The sequence below is a fragment of the Podarcis liolepis genome (genome assembly GCF_965112155.1).
Source record: "Podarcis liolepis genome assembly, chromosome: 14".
NCBI classification, from domain to species: domain Eukaryota; kingdom Metazoa; phylum Chordata; class Lepidosauria; order Squamata; family Lacertidae; genus Podarcis; species Podarcis liolepis.
Window position 1 is genome coordinate 4,561,560 of NC_139569.1, and position 21,379 is coordinate 4,582,938.

Genomic DNA, 21,379 nt, shown 5'->3' on the forward strand with positions numbered 1-21,379 from the left:
AATGTGTCATTCCCCCCCAATTCCACTGGTGACAAATATGCTTAGTCAGAAGTCCCGAATATATAAAACTGGTGCTCAGAAAGCAAAATGGGAAACTAAGGTTATTACTTCTCCCAAATCACATCATAGGAGTAAAATGGGGCCTTGAGTTCCTGCATGTTTTTGTCAAATTAGGCAGTTCATTTAGGAGGTGGCAATGTGTACCATTAAAAGCTACCAGATTTTGGGTGGGGTGGGGGAAAAGAGATGACTTCGGGTCACCTCTTGCGTCATTTACAACCTTATTTCTTCCATGGAAATCAATCTTCCATAAAGCTATTCAAATGCTTATTAACAAACCTGCTTGGCATTGCTGCACTAGCGGATTTTTAATGTCTCTTGAGTAATCCCAATTTGTAAGCAAAATGTGCTTTCTTTGGAATGCAGATGAAGGAACGGCATGCTTTAATGTCACCCTGCTCCCTGAAATATATATTGACGTAGACAAGTGCAGACACAGGAATGCTGCACTATGCATTTACCTTTCTCGAAATATATGGATCGGTGCCAAGATTACTGCACTGTCACTAACTTCAAAGCTGTTTGCGCAGAAGAAGAAAGGAATTTTAAAACCATTACCTATTATAATGCCACAATGTGTTTGATATATTGGAGGTCAACCACCTTTTAGTTTCCAATGCAAGATGCTCCTTTATGGTTCAACTGCCCCCAAGAGTTCCTCTTTTCCATTTACTACTACAAGGCACTGTGCTCTGACCTGCTGGGAGCCTGTTCCTGCCTCTCTCTACCTGGCCCAGGATGGGGCCTGACAGGCTTCACAAGAACTGCTGCTGGGGTATTTTGGCAGTTTTGTCATGAGTTTTTGCGCTTACTGATAATTTTTTGCATCTTTATTTTTATGTGGAAATTGTTCAGTTTGGTTATGTAATTTTTGATGTGTTTTATTTATTCTTATGACTACTTTGCTATGTTTGTAACTATGTAAATGTTTTCGTATTGTAAGCCGCCTTCAGCCCTGTTTTAACTGTGGAAAGGCGGCATACAAATAAAATGACGACGATGATGCTCAGATGGAGCTGATCTTAGCAGCTCTTAGGTACAGCTTTGCCTTCCTCTTCAAAGTAGGCAACAAATGGCCCCCTACATTGGTCTAATACTCAAACGGCACTTTTGTTTTTGGGTGTTTTTTTAAAGACTCAAGCTGTTTGCAAATAAAACCCCCAATGCATCTGATTTTGTTCCTGCAGAGACCGTGTACCCTGAGAACATGTATGTGTAACTCACTTATTGGTGGTCGGGCATGGAGGAAGCGTATGAAATCAAATGAATGTAAATTCAATTTGCAGATAGCAAGATGTTACTTGCTACAGGCAAACATCACATGAATGAGTTTCAAAGTGAGAAAGCTTCATATAACACAGCCCTCTTTATTAAGCATATAGGTTTGCTTTATTTCCAATGTTCAACCTGGGAGAGCTCCTGTCACAATCTGAAAGGAGGAGGGTAGAGCCCACTGTAGTGCTGCTTCCGCAAATTAAAGCACATAGTATGAAGTACAGTTTTTTCGGTGATCTTCCCCAACATGAAACCAACTTCAACCTGTGCGGTTTGGGCACAGGAACAGTCTTCGGCAAACAGAAGCATCACGAGTTTGTGGCAAGACACTGAAAGTTGCGCCAAGGCTGCAGCTGTAAGGGCCACAGTTCCAAGTTGCTCAGCTGAGAGCAGCACTGCTGGAGTGTCAAGCAGCAAATACTGGTGGTAGATTTTTTTCAAAATTAAACTAAACCCTCCCCCAATAAAGGATAAAAATTTAAAAGCAGTGCCTTTCAAGTGACCCCACAGTAGGCAGTGGGGACTAGAAGGCACTACAATGTGTCAGAATGAACGAATCCTGCGCATTCACCGTCCAGAGAGAGAATATGGATTTTAAAAAAGTCCAAAGTTGTGTAGACCTTCTGGAAATGAACAAATCCCTCCTCAGTACGAGATATGGTGGTGCTGCAAAGGAAGGAGAAGGGGGTAACTCTCAGTCTCCAGGATTTCAACAAAGCTTCCCCTCCCTACCACCCCAAGTACACAATGGTTTTACCACGGCTTTCGGACTACTCTGGCTCTGCAACTGTAATAATTTCTTCATTGATAAAAAATTCAACAGTTTCCTCCTCCCAGTCATCCACATTGCTGTCCAGCTCATCTGTGTCCACTCCTGTAAAGAGAGAAAAAGTATTAGACCTGGATGATTTCAAGGCAGCGTTATGCTGGCTCCATAATGAAACAGAATCTTAGCTGTGTTAGAACAGAGCTACAGCTGCCATCTCATTCAAACCAACTAGTTCTGCCACATATCAACCTCTTTGCTTATCATTTATTTTGTTAAGGTAAGCCCAACACTATTTCATAACAGTTTTGCCAATATTTTTCCCTAACAGAGACTTGCCTTCATGTGGCTGCTGAGTTCACTGCAGCTTACTCTCCGGTAAGCATGCACAGGATTGCAGCCTAAGACAAGGAATGCTTGGAAAGCCAACTCACCTCCGCGGAGCTCCAACCGCTCATTCTTTTGCTCCATGTACAGCTCTTGTGCCATCTTGCGGTATTTTTTGAACTCCTCCATCATTGTTCGCCTTCTATCTACCAGTTCCTACAGAAAACAAGAGGTTGCTATAAAACCTTCAATCAAAATGCAGCTAGAAACCTCCCCAGGAGTAATCAAGATGGGGAGAGAAGCTGGACTTTCCAAGGCTTCGATCCCAAACAGCCTTACTTAAAATTACCAAAGAGACTTATTTCCATGTAAATATGGGAAGGACTGGGGTGACAAAATGCCTTTCACTAGTGCAAACAGACGGCTTCACTTTGCAAAATTCATTGCAGCAAGATCTGGGCCATATGATGCCACAAGCAGGAAAAGGCATTTACAGACATTTCTCCACACTGAATACTGCTAAAGGTTCCGTATTCTCCAGCAGAAGAATTAAGAGTTCTCATTTACTGACTTCCCTGCTCCAATATTGCAGTGTGCTCCAACCTCCCTGCCCCAGCACTCCCTTATTGTACAACGTTCCTGCCAGAAGCAGCTTTGGAAAATGAATCCAAGGGTTCTAGATCTGGAAATAGGTGTCTGGACTCAAAACCAAAGCACCAAGAGATCAAAAAGTAGCTTACCTTTGAGGCTTTAGACTGGCTCAGACGATCTTTCTGTTCAAATATTTTGGAGTATCTCTTCAGATCTTTCTTGATTTGCTGTTTCAGGAAACAAGTGTTACACATTGTATTTTTAAATGATTTTATGTTATTTTGAGCAAAATCTGCCATTTCATATAGCCCCAGCATATTTTGAGAAGAAAAAGTGGACTAAGCAGGATGTCAAATACATGCCTTTTGAATACTGTGCACAGGATACTACAGCAACCCATCAGACATGCTTAGTTCTACAGTGGTATTCCACTTAGTTTTACTCAATGAAACTAATGAACATAACTAATATAAGTTTATTCTTTTCAATGGGCCTGAGTAAAAGGTAGTTGACTACAACCCAATATTTTACTACTGCAGAGTATGGGGGAGAAACTGGCCTCCTTGGTGATTTGCAAAGCCTTCCCTGAATATCAAGAGAGCATTATGGCCCCAAGTCTTTCTCTGGCTTGGATAATTCAGCTCCCTAAACACCTCCAAATCCCCTCCCCCAAGCCACCTACTTGTAAGCTGCTCTGGGAGCAAGTATCCCTTCTCCAGCAGCTAACGTGCAGCAACCCAGACAACAGCAGATGAGCAATACATTTCCCCAAGACTACTTAATGTTGGTAAATTGGGAAAAGTACGCTTCCCAAGAGCTGTAGGCAGCACACCAGGAATCAGCATGGGGCTGGATCAACAAATGTCATGCTCCCAATGTAATCAGGGGAATGAGGTCGAGTTCAGTGGGAAAGGGATAACTCAGCTGGGCTTGCTGGAGGCAATTGCAAATTGAACTGGGGGAGTGGTTTGTGGACATGGCAAGCTGCTGGGTTAAGCCACGGACCCTTCTAGTGCAATACTGACTACTTTGACTGGCAGCAGCTCTCCAGGATCTCAGAGATTTTTCTCATCACCTACCACCTGAACATTTAACTGGAGATGTCAGGGATTGAACTTGAGATTAGACACACATAAAGTATCTGATCTAATGCTGACCTATGTCTCTTCCTTATCCCCAGCTTGTGGTGAGCTTCAACTGTTGTCTGTGTTATAATTCCCGAAGAATTAGAGCTGTTTTCCTAATACCGAGCTTCCTTCTCTTAATATCAACCCAAAAAGTTACACCAAACCTCCCACCGTAAAGGACACAATACCTTTATTTGATCCTGGGTGAGCAACGTAGGTGGCCTGGGTCTCCAAAGTAACTGGCAGAATCGGTCTTTATTATTCTTCTGTAGGAGGCGACCCTGGAAAGTCCACAGCCAATAGGCATTGTCCACCTAGAAAGACAGTTCAGTGAAGTTGTGTCACACATGGTGCAGCATTCTTCGCACCCAGCTGCTTACTTTGTAGTCCTAAAAAGCTGAAAGCATTCAAATTCCCTTCAGTGATGTTGTGAAAGGATTTCTAAGGACCATCAACTGATGCCTTAACTTGTATATGGCAAACGTTTACTATAAAGATCTGAATTACATATAAACAAGATACCAACACAGAAAGCCAGGCACCAGAGTAACTAAGGCATCTCACTCTTTGAGGAGCACACATTAAGTAACTGAGTACACATTGGAAGCCCCACAATTATCTCCTCCCCTTTACTCAAGCCTCTTCTACAGTTAAGAGCGGAACCAATGCACCGGGCCTGCCAAGGCATGAGAATGACAAGAAGAAATAATGAGCAATGCTATTAATGATATTTATGAATCAAAGGTATCCAAGCTAAAACAAACACAACACAAGGCCTGTTAACAGGCTCAAGATGGAGAAGGGTAAGGGGTGGGGAAGTACTGATAATACCTTGTGACTCCACCAAGAAACAGAAGTCACCAAATAGCGGCCTGTGGGGTCCCATTCAACATCTGAGGCTGTGTAGTGCTCAGCAATGTTCATCATGGTGCAGTCAGATGTATCAACGAAAGCTAAGGCACCATTCATGCTGCATAGAAAAATAATTAGAATATTTTATATATTACATGCAGGCAACTTTTAAGCCTGTGAAACAATTGAACAAACGTTTCTTTGAAATCTGGGTATGAGTCAGATGGCATAATCTAAAAGCTGAGACGCTGGATTTGAAACAGTCTTCATAAAGCCCTTTGTCTGGGAGAGGGCAGAAGTTTCCTTTATATTAAGGTAAACTAACCTGCTGACCACTCTTACTCTGTAGGATGAAATAAAATTCTACAGAACCATTACAAATTAAACAGAGCTCTGTGTGGTTTTTGCTCTAGTGGACCAAGATGGCACCCTCTAAGGAACCTGTTTTAAGAACCAACTTTTTTTAAAAAAGCTTCTGTTACTCAAGATATGCTTGCCAAGAAACAGTACTCACCTCCTGAGACCAGCCAACACCACAAATTGCCCTTGAGGACTCCAGAATATCGTGTTTGCCTGCTGCTTGTCAAACATTTCTGAAATAAGATTTAAATACATGAGACGGATATTCTTGCTTTATAAGGTTGATATTATGCCTTTGTAATAAAGATTTTAGCCTTACAAAACAAAGTAATCAAAATCTTCATGCCCCCGTTAATGCTGCCTCCTGAGTGTTGACAAGACCAGGAATAACTAGGATACACAATCTCATTCATATAAGAAGCCTTACTTAGCATCCATGCTTTTACAGCAGATATGTAGTCACAAAAAGACCAAGTGCTACATTGTTCAAATTTCAATAGTTGAGAAATCCAAGATTCGTATTTAGCAAAAAAAGAAGTTCAAATGATTCTCGATGAATTTTAAAATAGATTGTAACAACACACCCAGAGATCCTCAAACCCCAAGCCCATGCACAGTCTCTTGAATTCTACTTACTAATGAGCTCTATTTTCCCATTGTTTTTCACATGGTAGAAAGAGCAGGATATTCGTGGTGGCTCTCCATGCAACACTGCAAACTTGCTTCCATTTGGCTCCCAAGCAAACGCTATGATGCTTTCTGCAAGAGAGGAAGACCTACATTAAACTAGTAAAATTAGCCAGATCCCCTCTGAAAAGGCTTCTAATTCATGCGGGTCTCCTAGACATTCAAAATGCTGCTGCCCAGCAGCATTCCTGATCAGGCTGGCTGAGGTAGTCTCTGGGATATTTTTGGAGGACCCTAAAATGATAACCATGGGTGAGTTCAAGATCCATGCGGAGGCTGCTCTTGGGCCAGCTTGAGAATTCAGACTCCATGACAACCATGGGTCTCTTTCAGATGGTCTTTGGTCCAACACACCAGTCATGGCACTCTCTTGATGTGTCTTTACCCCAAGTGATATTAGGGATGGACTGAAGATAGGGGGAACGCAATGCACTTCCTTGTGATGGTCAGACCATTATCAGGTTAAGTTTTGACTGGTGGTGGCAGGTCCTCACTGCAGGAGGGCCATGTATCCACATAGACTGATGGAACCAGATGTGTTTCTCAATGCTCTGGGGGATTTTTCAATGGAGAAAGCTGGTGATCCTGTCTACCTATAAAATGGCAATATGAAATGCAAAGTTGCCATGATCACTCATGAGCAGGCATGGGCAAACTCGGCACTCCAGATGTTTTGGGGCTACAACTCCCATCATCCCTAGCTAACAGGACCAGTGGTCAGGGATGATGGGAATTGTAGTCCCAAAAACATCTGGAGGGCCGAGTTTGCCTATGCCTGCTCATGAGCATCCTCTCTGGTGTTGTAGAGCCCGAACAGCTCCTTGGTACTCTGAAGAATGTTGGACTGTGAAACAGGCCAGAGGAAGACTGGAGCTTAGATGGTGCAAATCTCGCTCTGAAGCTGACCCAACACCGGTAAGAACACATAACCGTGCCTACCATGTGGCAGTGTGGTCTCGCATTGCATCCCCTAGAGTGGAGGGACCTCTAGAACTTTCAAAGACCCATCGTGACCAACTGGCTACACACTTGAGAACAGCCTTGACTTTGGAGTGATCTTGACTCTGCACCTGTTGCAGCTCTGCTTGAAGTACATAGTGTTGTTATTGGGGGTGTTTTTGTGGGATCAGTTTCACCTTATGCAACCAGCTGATGTGGCAAGCTGCTGGCGGCAATGCGCACCACCACATTTCCTCTCTACTGTGGTCACTCTTGGCTTATCAAATCTAGTTCAGGAGGGCTGACTGCTTAGGTCCAGAGTGTGGTTAAAGCTTCACTGCATGAGGGGATGGTCCCTGTTGCATTGAAAGAGGCGGTGGTGTGGCTGCTCCTAAGGAAACTGGTTCTGGACCCTTCAGATTGAACAACTATCAACCACTTGCAAATACCCCCTTTGGGAAAAGGTGGTGAAGAGGGCTGTGGTGGGGCAGCTGCAAGCATTATTGGGAAGGCACATATTATTTAGATCCATTCGAATCTGGGTTCACCCCTCGGTCGCCCTGATGGATGACCTTTGCAAAGAGCAGGATGGGGCAGTGTGACCTTGCTCCTGCTTCTTGATTTCTTGTAGGCATCTGACGCCATCAACCATGGTAGTCTCCTGGACTGGCTCCAGGAAAAGGGAACTGCAGGCACTGTAATACGGTGGTTCTGATCCTAGCTTCAGGACTGAGTCCAGAGAGTAGCATTGGAAGAATACCTTTCAGCACCCTGGTGGCTTACATTATGTGGTGTTTCACTTCTGTTATATTTCATATGCTATAAACACTAAATTAGATATACACTGAAGGACAAAAAGTAGTGCATAGAGAGCTGAACCTTTACCTTTCATTTCTACCACATCAACAGGAACCTGCTTCTCTCTCATGCGGAAGATTTCGAAGTTGGTCACTACACCCTGCAGGGGGGGAAAAAGGTGATGTGGGCATGTCATCTACTCAGGTAGGGACTTGAGATGATGTGCATTTAATACAAAGCAGAAGTAGCTAGCCTGCTGCTGTTTGGATCTGAGTGTTTAGGGTGCCTAAAATCTCATAACTTAGAGCAAAATGCACTACTGTTATTTAATACGAAGTGTCTTGCAGCACTTTAGAATTAGTCTTTAAGGAGCCACAAGTCTCTTGCAGCAAAGAAGAACCAAAACAGGGCTAGCCTTCCAGACACTGTTATTTATTCTCTTCTACAAGGCTGAACTGCAAAGTATTCAACTGAAATACCGTATTTTTCGCTCTATTGGACGCACCGGACCACAGGTGGGGGAGAATAGGGGGAAAAAAATTTTCCTTGTTCTCCCCCTCAAAAACAAGGTGTTCAAGAGCAGGTCGGGGAACAGGGCAAAGCCTTGCCGCTGCTCCCTGAGCTTGTGGGGCTGGCGGTGGGGGGGGGGGAGAGCGCTGCACTCCAAAGGCTTGAGGATTCAGGGACGTCCTTTGTAGCCTCCGCAGGGCGGCGGGGTGCCTTCACCCCGCCGCCCTGCGGAGGCTTTGCACAGGCATCCCAAATCTGGAACAGTGAGACGGAGGGCTGCACAGCGCCCCGTCTCGTTGTTTTGGCTTCGGGGACAGCAGGCTGCTATCCGCAAACCTTGGGAGCCCGGCGGGAACTCCCGCTGGGCTCCGCACACTTGCGGAGAGCTGCCCGAAGCCTGGGGTGCACAGCGCTGCGCTCCCCGGGCTTTGGGCTGCAGGCAGCTATCCGCAAGCCCACGGAGCCCCGCGGGAGTTCCTGCGGGCTCCGCGGGCTTGCGGATAGCTTCCTGAAGCCTGGAACGCAAGAGGGGTCAGTGAAAGTCTGCATTTGCTCCTTAGGACGCACACACTTTCCCCCTTCATTTTTGGAGGGGAAAAAGTGTGTCGTATAGAGCAAAAAATATGATACATATTAGACAAGTATGGAGTAAACCAGTCAGAGTAAGATACAGCCATCTCCAGGCATACAAGACATCAACTCTGAAGAATGGAACTATTTGCACTCAGGAGGGGGTGGGGACACACAGGAGACTGTGTGGAAAACAGGTCCATGGGATAGCTTCATTTTAAACTCAACCCCTGTAATTGTAAACATGAGTCATTTTCTATTCAGGAGGTTTTACAGCAGCATGTGAACTACCTATATTTAGAATAAAATTCTTGGATTCTTTAATATGTTCTCTGGTAATCCTTGCAGTTCTGCAGCAAACATGTGCTAAGAGTTCATTAAAAAGCTTTCGCCCACTGCAGGAACTGGCAGTCCAAAGCAAAAGAACAATGGGGCTTACACAGAGTGCAATAAGAAAGGAGGGAGTAGACAGAAACACAAATCATGCAACTTATATGTGAGGAGATCAGGTACCATGAAGCTGCTGCAGATGGTGGTGGAATAATATTAATAATAATTTATTATTTATACCCCGCCCATCTGGGCAGCTCAGAGCAAGAATGCTTCAATCAAAAACAGAAAAGGCTTTCAAGTGTTCTCTTAGCTTTGATAATATAAAAGTTTTAGGATTTCAAAATCAGAGAGTTTAACAGTTCTGCAAGGAAGCTTCGGAGCCACGTACCTGTGTGCCTTTGGGGGTCCTGTCTACTTTCACACAGAGATAATCCCCATTCTTTTGCCAATGTAGCTTGCAGTCCACCACATTGAAGAGATTCCGCACTCTGATTTCCTGTCTGGAGGGCAGCTGCATCAACGTCACCCTTGCTGGTATATCTTTGTCTTCAGGCACCCAAAAAGCAATTATGTTGCCACCTGGAGACCAGGAGAAGTCTCTGAGGGATGGTAAACAGAACATGCAACAATTTAGTAGTTTAAGGCACTTTTTTTAAATAAAAAACCCACACATCACATGAGCCAAATGAAATCTATTCCTTACACTTTGGAAAAGGAGAGGGAGCCACTGCGAGGAGGACAATTATATGTCGAAGGCAAAAATAACAATAATAGCAGCAGCAGCAGCAGCAAGGAAAGTAAGATCTAAAGAAAAACACTCACTTGATCCCATTGATTTTTAAACTTTTCTTGTCCAACAGACCCATTGACTAGAAAGAGAGAACATAAAGTCAAAATGATTCTAGTACACACCTATCTATCTCAATTTAAGTTTATAATAACATTCATATTAAAGTTTATAGTCTACTTCCCTGCCTAAGAGAGCCCCCCAATGTGATGTAAAACAAAGCATAAAAACATAGTGAGACTATAAAAGTCAACAAAGAAGAAAATAACATCTTAACACACACACAAGCACAAGAAACAGAAATGGGGAATCACTTTAATACTGAAGACATGTAAAAAACAACCACCCCTAAATGGTCTTTATTGGACATAAAAGGGCCAATACACCTTTTCCTCACTTTTGTTGGGGAAAGAATACTATGAACAAACAGTATTTCAAAAAGCTTAACGGACAGCTACAAGAAGGCTGTCCCACAAGTAATTGTGGTGGTTTCTGGAGGTTTTGTGTGTGAGAGAAAATGCAATCTATGTCCAACATTTGAAGCCAAACTAGCAACATCTTTTAGGTTGCATTAGTGGGCGACGTGCAAACACTGCAGTCAGAATGGGTATGGGATGCAGGCTTGCACATCGCCCACTGAGTTTATATCCTTATTAGCAGGATACCTTCTGGCACATTGTGACTGCAAATAGGCATGTTACAGAATCTATCATATTACATCAGAAAGGAAGGGAGACTTACAGGTGTTTCATAGATGCTAAGAGTGTCAGATGTCATCCGAGCAAAGAATTTACCATCATGACTCCACCTAAGCAAAGAATTTCAAGAAATCAGATATGTTTCTCTTCCCAATAACAAAAGCATGTTTGTTTTTTTAAAAAGCAATTTGTGAACCATCTGCCCAACCTACTTAAAAATGGGCCAGTGGGCTGAGCTTTCACAGTGGAATCCGCGCTTCTTCTGTCCAGTTAGGGTATCCCAGATAATGATCGCTTGAGGGTCATCCTGGGTGTCCATTAGAGGGCTGAAGGTGACCAGGTACCTTCACAAAGAAGAATAGATCAATTATACAAACATAAAAGCTGTGATCTTATGTGAAGTTTAAACATTTGAGTTGCTTTGGAATTCATTAGAGGGGCATGTTTTATCTTTCTTAGTTTCTGTTCCCAGGAATACAACTTCACAGGGGGAAAGCATACTTTCAAAACTTCAATGCTTAGCAGAAGTTTTGTAAGACAGCAAGCACATCTTGATGTACGGTGAAGAATCAAGCAGGTTTTTTCCATTAAAATGCAGATTTTGTGTTTTACGTGGTGCACCCAAATTCCAGAATTAAAGTAACAAAACACTGGTCAGTTGCATAACAGCTATTTAGAGTTCCTTGGACTGCAAAAAAGCAGGCAGTAAAAAGACAAATAAGTGAGTGAATGGCAGAGCCCTCAAAAACATCAGCATCTAACACCCTGTTTCCCCCTTTAAGGGTTTATGCATTAATCACATGTGGTATGATAGTGGTTTGTAGCACAAAGGCTTCAAATATAACATTCCCAACAGCTTCAACCCTTTAGCAAACAAATGTGAGAGATTCAACACAAACCACAACACAAATGTCTGTGACCAATTATGTTCTCACCTCAAAGCCAACAAAAGACAGGAAGTCTTAGCTAGTTTAAGGAACTGAAGAGGCAACCAAGAGTTTAGGGTGGGGGTACACCTGAGCTTTCCAAACTTTTCATGTTGGCGACATACTTTTTGGAAATGCAACTTTTTGCAACACAGTAATTCACTTTTCCTAGCAAACTGGAAGTTAAACTAACCCCTTTCCAGCCCCAGAAGGAGAGAGGGGAGCATTCACACAACACACAGTTTGGAAAGCTCTGCACTATGATAGGCCTAGGAAGCTGCTTCTAGACCACTTGGAATTCTCATTAGAACAAGAGCTGCACTCTCTAAATGGCAGAACTGTTTTGCACCATACTATATACAAGACCTAGTTACTAGCTAGAAAGAAAAACAGACAAATACAGACACACACACACACAGAGAGAGAGAGAGAGAATTGGGAGCAAGAGAGTCGCTGCCTCTCCAGGAGCCAGGAATGAATGTAGAAAAGAGGTAGAAGGGTGAGCCATAACACCTTCCCTTCTGTGCTAGGAGGCCAAGTGGGAAGCATCCTGTAAGACAGGGGGCCCTCACTCAACAACTTTTTTTCCAAACTATTTCACACAAGCTATGCCAAGAAAGCATGAGTATGAGAACCTTCACCACAAGAAAAAAATAGCCACAGTTTGATATTTCATACCCTGCAAATTCTTCTAGCTGAAAGTCTAGAAACTTATTAATAAATTTAGTCAATGTTTCCACCAAGGGGCTATGGAAACTGCTCAGACCTGACTGGTCCCGAGTGAAAAGATCTCTTGAAAACTGAGCTACAAGTGCAAACAACAACAAACAGATCTAATGTAATCTACTCATACATTAATATATCCAGTACAGCGCCTCCTTTGGCTGTGCCTGTCACCTGAGGGTCTTCTTGGAGGTGTTGCTTCAACTGTGAAATGTTCTTCCCAGAGTGATTAGCCTGATACGTACTTTATGCTCTTTTCATTTCAGGCAATGTTTTGTACTACTTCCATGATCTTTTAAGTTTTAGTTTAGTGTGTTTTGTTTGTAGTTGTACGTTGTTTTATTCTATCTTGAAAACCATACCAGGAATATAGTTGAAATGTGGTATAACAGCCCCCAATAGGTAAATCAATAAATAGAGTGCGTAACTGTAACAGGCAATATATTTTATACACCTCATTCCCACAGTACTACCACCAACTAATTTCATACACTACCTTTCACAAGGTGAGAAGTCAATGAGTTGCACCCCCTGGTGGCTGAACTTCTGAATCTGCTTGAATTTCTCTCCACCCCACAAAGCAATGCCCCTCATATGGAATGTAGCCAGATAGGTACCCTTTGGAGACCAGCGTACATAGGTTTCTGTCCATCGCTACAAGGGGAAAAGTGCATAGGATAACCATTTGAATCATATTTCATTTGCATATTGATGCATAAAAACTTATCTGGGATTAATCCCTTACTCTGGTGCATGACATCTAACTTCAATCGACCTCTAAATTTAATTGTGGCCCTCAGCATTCTAAAAACAGAAATCTCATATGTGAATATGGTCAACTGGTAGCCATGTAACTGATGTGATTCACTAATATACTGAATAGCTGTTATGTTCATTGAATCATATGCTAACTGAATGTTTAGTCACATTATATATTTTATTTCCTTTTTACAGACACTGCACACAAACTGCTCTCAGTAATGAGATACTTCATAGGGACACTCACAGCTCTCTCCTCAATTGTGACAGGATCCTTAACATCATTCCAGTAAATAGAGGTTCTGTCTCCAGATTCAAAGATCACACTGTACTGATCTCTACAATCTGGGTCCTCCAACCAGTAGCGCAAATTCCCCTGGAAAAGTCAAAAGGAAAACAGTTTAAGAAGATAGGACCTGAAAAAAAATCCTATTTGATCTTTATTTGAGACATGGTTAATAACTATGGAAAAGCTAATATAAAAGCGCAACTTGCTGGACACAACATTTCCTGAGTATTATACTGAATTTGTGAAATTTGGAGAACATCCAGATCTGAATTCTGACACATCTAGATGGGCTTTGTGAACTTCCCACGGTTCCAAGACACAACAATGAAAGCCAAAATTCACCATATTCATCTGCATTTGTTGAAAGACATAAAACTGCAGATGTTCACTGTAACATGGGCAAATGTTATATCAGGATCATTGACAACAGTTTGCAAACACTTAACATTTTTACAGGCAAGATTATTTTGCATCTTGCAGTCATATATACAAATATTTATTTTTAAAAAAGAACACCGGAGTGCTCAGATTTTAATAAGTATCTGATTGCCTGCCACAGTGTATCATTCACATTTCAAGCTGAGTTGTGGGAGTATTCTTTAACAACCTACAGTATTAGGAATTCATGATCTGCACTGGAGGGATTCCAAGCCTATGCAGGTACAAACTTAGTATTGCCTCTTGATGGACACAGAGATCTTTAAAGTCTATACACGCATCTGAAAACTCACCAGGTCTTTAAATGGCTGCTTTTCTGGAATTTCCCACTCATCACTGATTGTCATGTATCTGAAAATGTGATTCAGTCAGTTATACTTCTTTGTATTTCAAACAGTCAATCTTTTCTGCTTTTAAGAAATGACGATACTCACTTGTCAAAGTCAGTGAAAAGGTTGACCCTGAAAGTGTGCTGCTTGTCTAGCTTGTAGCCATCTGCATTTTTAATGGCATCTGAAGCATGAGTTGGAGACATGTATTCCAGGAAAATATACCTGCAGTAAAACATCTAGTTAGTTACTGCTGACAACTTAATTTGAAATTGCCCAAAGAGGTGATACATGAAATGAATGGCCCAATGCTCTGGATTCAGCCAAATCTCAACAGTGACATCAGCCACACTTCAACTCAACGGAATTCAACACCAACTGTTTCCCCAAAGTCATATTTCAGGCTTGTTTATATAATTGTGCCAAATGCTATGTGACACTGTGCAATGAGTGAAAGCTGGGCCTGCAGCTGCTGCCCTCAGAATTATCTCTGTGCAAGAATCCCTCATGCGTGGCATACACCATTTTAAAGGCAGGATCAAGGTGCCTTTTATTTTCAATTTGCATTGTCTCAGAGACAATGGCAACAGCTGAAAAATAGAGCCATGGCTCCATATGTTTGCCATATTAGCATATAATGTGCCATCTGGCAATAGGGAAAATGAATGAGGGGGGAAAGGCTGGTAGATGATTCTGAATGCTAGGAATTTCAATGCACTAGATATGAGAACAAAAAGGAAGCAAGCTCTCTGCTACTCTTGATCTGACGACTAGCGACAGGCAGATTTTGTACCTGCTGGTGGTTCATCTGGAGGGGTGAAACCACCCCGCAGACCCTGGCTAATCTTAACCTCCCTCCTCTACTTGATAATGCCACTACTTAATTTACAAAACTTATTCTTCTACTAAATGTTCGTTTAATTTCACAGAGAACTTACTTTTATCAGGCAACTCCCCATAGCTTAATTTCGAAAAGTATTATCTGTCCATGGGTAATGCAGTGCCGTAGCTACTGGGAGGGGGGGGGGCACTAGCTGGGTTGTTTGCCCTAGGTGAAGCCTCCAGAGGGGGCACCTGTGTGTGTTTGTGTGCATGTACACAAATGTGTGTGGGGGGGTGCCAAACTGGGTGACCCGGATGTAGTAAAACCTAGTTTCGCCCCTGAGTAATAATTCATAGCATGTGCCCACTGTTGCCAAAACTTGCTAGGGTCTGCGATTCATTCTTCTAGAGTTCTTCCCGGCTGATCCTGGTAGGTTGCAGGATCCTTATCATGTACAAAATGTGGGAAAAGCTAAAAAACTAAGTGCAATCCTTCCCCCCAAAAAGCTCCGCAACTCTGGGCAACCCACCCACCCTCCTCCCCCCTCCAATGAGTAGATCACTACCAGTTGTTGTTCTTTTATACTGGGAGCTGGGCAACCCACCCACCCCTCGCATGCTACTCCCCCCTCCAATGACAATGGGTAGATCACTGCCAGTTGTTGTTGTTTTTATACCGGGAGTAGATCACAGTCTCTTGGGAGTTGGAGATGCCTGTCATAGAGGATGTGACATTTTCATTTTCAGCCACCATGTTCACTGTGGTGACTGCATCAATAACTTCTGGTAAGTATGAAAAGTGACCAACCAGTTTTCCCTTCAAGTTTGAAGCTGCTGAGGTATGCTGGGGTGTCCTAACAATTGTGTGGCAATCCCCACAGGCTCCTTGGCTAAAGGCTGCTTGCCTGCTTGATAGCACAGCACCTGGTGTAACTCACCTACCCAAGAAAGCATACCTTCCTTTTCTCACAGGAAAAGCTAGTGACAAGTTTTCTTGCCTGCTGCTAGGCAGAGGCAGCTTTTCAAGATCTGGCCATGCTGGCATTCAGGGCACCATCCACCATGTAGTGCCCAAGCTAGTAGTCTCCCTACCTTCCCTTTCCTGCTGGAAAGGTGGGGGGGCACCTCATTGGAGAGGGAAGGATTGGTCAATTAGTTTTTAGGCTGGCTAGCAATGACAGCTAAAAAAGACAGCCACTCACCCTTTCGTCTGCCCATCAGCTTCTGGGTAAAACTCATTGGTAATTTTTCCAAACTTTGAGAAAATCTTGTGGATAACATTCTTCAGTTTCTCGAGTCGGTCTGGTCCAACCTGAGGAACATTATCCACCACAATCACTGAATCGATTCCATCAGCCTCCTGTGGACGTTCTTGCAGAATATCTTCAAGTAATTCTGTGGAAAAGATAAGTATGCGAATGAGAGAGACAGCAAAGCCCACAATTTATTTGCAGGATAAAAGAAAACTAATTGGGATATTCTAGGTTTGGCTAACCATGTGTTTGGTAAAGGCTGAAAGCAGAAGTGCAAACTCCATATTGGAATCAGTCTTCTGTATTTTAACTATAGAAACTAATAGACATTTAGCATAAGGATCACAGAACTGTAGAGTTGGAAAGGACCTGGAGTCTAGCCCAACTCCTTGCAGTGCAGGAATATGCAGCTTACTGAACCTTCAACCGCGACATTATCACCATCATGCTCTAACCAACCGAGCTATCCTGCTGCTAGAAACATACTGAGTAAACTAAGCAATTTGTTGCATCTTTTCTAAAGTTCCTTCTCTACTTTGCTGCGTCAAGAGCGCGTTCTCTCTGCCTTTTGTATAACAAGGATTTGCTTAGAACAGGCCCTCATCTGTAGACCATCTAGGGGCAAGCTATTCTTCCCAGTGCTGCCTCCCTCCTTGAAGTCTGCCACTTAAACCAGGACAAGCAGCCACCACAGTGCTAAGCTGTTTTTCTTCCACTACCCACATTTTTATGGAGCTTGCAAACTCAGTTCTCTATCTTCTGATGGGGAAAAAATCTACTGGGGCAGAATGATGCTATTACAAATGTTGGTTGCTATCCTTCCACACCACTACAAAAATCTAAGAAAGTAACCTGGCACATCCAGTCTTTCTCCAAACTGAACACTTTGAACATCAAACATGGCTTTATTTATAATTATAAAGATGCTACAAACCCTTTAATTATAGCAGTTCAACAAGTTTTCCATGGGTTCAAAGAAGCCTTTGCTCTAATCACACAGCAAATCAAGACAAGTGCAAGTCTTCATCCTCTAGTCTATAAATTTGTATGCCCCTACCACAAACTTTCCCTTTACAATAAAAGAAATTCGCTTATAAAGCATTAGCCTCTAACACAGTATTTACTATCAGGGCTGCTGAATGCACAAAACAACCAACAAAATACCTTATTTACTCAAATCTACTGCTCACTTTTTTTGGCCAAATTATGTTGTAAAAATCAAGGTGTGCATTAGATTCGATGGCACATTACATTCACCAGCAAATAAATTTTTTTGGTTTCAAGGTTCTGAAAATTGAGGTGTGCATTAGATTCGATGACACATTAGACTCAAGTAAATATGGTACTCTAACATACTGATGATTTATACAATCATGGCTTAAAACTAGATATCACTAAAATATTTTATTCTGCACTTACATGCTATAGACTTCCAATTTAAAATGGCCTTTTGAAACCTACTTTTCACTTTATTTTTAAAAAGTGTCAGGGACAAATGCCCTTCTCTATGTCCACCCTAGAGCAGAAGCACATTTCAGTGTGATAACAAGGCAGTCCTCCTCGGCAGCTGCAGCTAGATAATCAAACACTTTGTCTCCTGTTTTTAGTCAGTTAAAGACAATTTTATTTACAGTCTCTTGCATGTGGCAGATAATGTTTCTATACTTCGTTACAACTGCTGATCCCACCCTCCTTGGTTGGTTATTTTATGTTTTTATAAAATTTTAAACATTGTAAATCATCTCAAATGGTACTTCTGTGAGATTAAAAATAAAGAAACAGCATATTTTAAACACCACAAGCATTTGAGAGTTTTAAGATTGGAAATCTCTTTATAGATTCTATCAATGCCAATGAGACTTAGAACAGGCAAACTCACTTGTTAATACAACATTACACATATGGCAAACTGTCTAAAGCAAATAAACTAAGAAGCTGCCTTATAATCTAGCTAAATAAGGTCTATCCATCAACAGACAACAGATCTCCAGGGTTACAGGCAGATGTCTTTCCCAGCCCTACCTGGAGATAACAGATAATGTACTCCATGTAAACAGGGGCTAGATACTGTCTGTTTTGCATCAGAGATAGTGCATCACTAAAAACTACAGTTGCTAGGAATCATAAGAATACCAGAAGTGCCCTGCTGGATCAGACCAAAGTCCCATCTAGTACAGCATTCTGTTCCCACAGTTGCCAAACAGATGCTTCCAGGAAGCTAAGCAAGACCCGGGCACAATGGCCTTCTCATGCTATCCTGACAGATACTGAACACAAAGCTCTGCATGTAATGGGGCAATATATCTTTGCACCACAATCTGGAGACAAGACACAGGAGAGGACTAGTGCCCTGTTGTGAGATTTACAGATACATCTGGCCCAACACAGTTGAGAAACAGGGTGCTGGGCAAGGTGGGCCTTGCCGTCCAATCCACCAAAGTGCCTTGCATATTCTTCAGTCTGATAGACCAGACAGCCTTTCTCCACACTGGTTCCCCAAATGATGTTGGACTATGACTCTCATTATCCCCAATGAGAAGGGATAGCAGTCAGGGATGATGGGAGTTGGAATACACTGTTCTCCCCATTTAATTCCCCCAAAGCCCTGAGACCTGCGTAAAGCTTCATGGCCAACTGGTGGGATTTAAACCTTGGTCTCCCAGGTCCTAGTCCAACACTCTATAACCGCGATGCCACACTGGCTCTCTAAACCCTTTGTTTGATGGGAGCTGGAGTAGGCCAACAAGATGGCCAAGTGAAACTCCCCCACCCACACTTTTCCCTGTTCTATCTCAGAAGGACTATGCTGGAAGCTTGTCTTATGGCCAGGCCACTAAGTCATCTTGCTCACTATTGTCTACACCAGCGCTGCTCAACGTGGTGGTCCATGGACTGGTCCTGGTCCTTGTCAACTTCACTACAGTGAAGGTGCTGCTCCCTGGCACGCTGGGTGTGGGGACTGCCAAACCACCACATCCCACAGCTTGAGAGTCACTACTCTGCACCAGTATTCTTCAACACAGGATTCTCAGGCGCCCTTGAAACTTCGGTGGCTGTCACCCTCAGCCAACTCACATCTGTGGTCAAGGATGATGGCAGCTTTAGTCCCAACATCTGGGGATCTCCAGGTTGAAGAATACTGGCCTAGACTGACCCATGACACTGTCTCCACCATTTCAGGCAGTGGGATGTAACCGGCCCTTCCAGGGGACCGAACTAGGGACCATCTGCAAGCAAAGCAGAGGCTCTGCCACCCCTTCCCAAATGGCCACACCGACCCCCCCTTTTTTTAAGGATCACGAGGCTCTCTCCCCCCACCCCCACTAATGTCCACTTTGAGTCTATGACGTACAATCAAGCTAGAGCTGTGATCTCCCGGAGACTGAGTGACATTGCCAGACAAGAGGACATAGCCCAGGTAAAACCAGGGATGTTCCTAGGGGACCAGATCTATCGGACCATACCAGCCCTCTACCTTGCAGAAATCCACTATATGGAATACCGCAGACTTCTTACAGCGGCTAGATTAAATGTCCTTGACTCTGCGATATTGTGGGGAAGGTACAGGGGAGTACCATACGCCCAGAGAACCTGTCATTGTGCCATGGGTGTGGTTGAGTCCACTGAACACATTCTCTTGACTTGCCCTTCTTATGCAGAGCTTAGACAAAATTTTATAGACCCACTCCTATGTCAATTTAGCTCCCTACCTGGAGAAAACCAGGTTTTACACTTGCTGAATAATGTCGCTAGAGCTATACCTTCCTTGGTGGCCAAATTTCTTTTTTTAGCGCTGCAAGACTATACCGTAATTGACTGTATTGATATGGGGCTATCTGTTTAGCCGATTCTAGTGTTGGCTAAGTTCTAAAATCTTCTTTGATGTTTTAACTGTGTATTGACAAATGTACTTTTTTCTGACTGATGGTCGGATAAAAGGTTGATGATGAATGTCCACATATTACATGTCAGCTTCTTCCAGTCCTTCTCTGGGGGAAAAGGCTACATACAAAATTACATATAACAATAAATGAAATATTTATTTCTACCCCACCTCCCAGGCGGCTTACAAACACGTGTCGAGGAAGAGGCGGAAGAGGCCGCCGCCAGGCCTCTCCCTCCTCCTCCTCCCTCGGCCCACCCACCTTCCTCGTCGATGTCGTCCACGAAGTCCTCGGGGTCGCTGAACGAGATGCCCTCATCCTCCTCTTCCTCCTTGCCGCTCCCCTCCTCCTCCGCCTCCTCCTTGCTGGGCTTCTCGGCCTTTTCCTCCTCCTCTTCCTCGGCCTCCTCCTGCTGCTCCTCTTTCTTCGCCTCGCCGCCTTCGGATCCCTCCTGGTCCCCCTCGGGCTTCTCGGAACCCCCTTCGGCCGGGGCAGAGGCAGGGGCTTCGGGGGATTTCTCCCGCTCCGGCGGCTCCTCGGCGGCGGCGGCTACAGCGGCAACCTCGGGCGGCTCCTGAGGCGGCGAAGGCGGCCCAGCGGCCGGAGGCGGAGACGGTTGCGGCTGCTCCCGGCGCTCTCCAGCGGCCTCCTCTTCCTCGCCGGCGCTGCTGCTTCGCGGCTTCTCCTCCTCCGCCTCCTCCTTCTCGCCGCCGCCGCCTTTTTCGGGCTCCGGCTCCTTCTTCCCCTCAGGCTCCTCCGCGGAAGGCCCGTCCGGCAGCTCGGCCTCCGAGTCGCCGCTGCTGCTGCCGCCGCCGCCTCTTTCTCCTTCGCCGCCGCCGCCGGGCTCTCCTCCTCCTCCTCCGGGCCCCTCGTCCTGGGCGGGAAGAGCGGCGGGGGTCTCGGCGGCCGCCGGGCTCTCCTGGGTCTCCTGCATGGGGGGCTACGCGGCCTTCCCGCTCGCCTCACACGCGCGGCGCACGAACAGGCAAGGCGGCGCGCTGGGCCGAAAAGGGGGAGGGAGGGGGCACAGAGCGCGCAGGCGCGCGCGCAGGGGAGGCGCCCTCTCGCCGGGCCATGTGCGCGAGAGCGGACCCGGCGGCGAGTCTCGCGAGAGGGGGCAGGGACCAACTCGGCAGAGGAGGGGGGAGGAACGGATTCAAAAAGCGGTGTCTTACTGCGTTGTATATGTTAATCTCCTATGTTAACAGGCTAGGACAGGGTTTGCGATCGGTTAACGCCCAGTTATGCTTTCCCCCTCGGAATTAGGCCTTTCGGT

At 44.4% G+C, this 21,379-nt stretch overlaps 1 protein-coding gene across 1 annotated transcript; it reads right to left on the reverse strand.

The window, feature by feature from the left end:
* Positions 1–1,407: 1,407 nt before the first annotated feature.
* Positions 1,408–21,124, reverse strand: EIF3B (eukaryotic translation initiation factor 3 subunit B). Its single transcript, XM_083474716.1, has 19 exons — positions 20,365–21,124; positions 16,169–16,361; positions 14,250–14,369; positions 14,109–14,166; positions 13,336–13,464; positions 12,826–12,983; positions 10,893–11,024; positions 10,724–10,790; positions 10,018–10,064; positions 9,584–9,794; positions 7,870–7,942; positions 5,995–6,117; positions 5,513–5,591; positions 4,978–5,116; positions 4,335–4,460; positions 3,169–3,246; positions 2,536–2,644; positions 2,093–2,209; positions 1,408–2,001 (listed from the first exon to the last, which is right to left on the reverse strand). Exons 1-18 carry the CDS (start codon positions 21,035–21,037, stop codon positions 2,106–2,108), a joined length of 2,619 nt encoding a protein of 872 aa, XP_083330842.1. The 5' UTR covers positions 21,038–21,124; the 3' UTR covers positions 1,408–2,001; positions 2,093–2,105.
* Between the last annotated feature and the right edge of the window lie 255 nt (positions 21,125–21,379).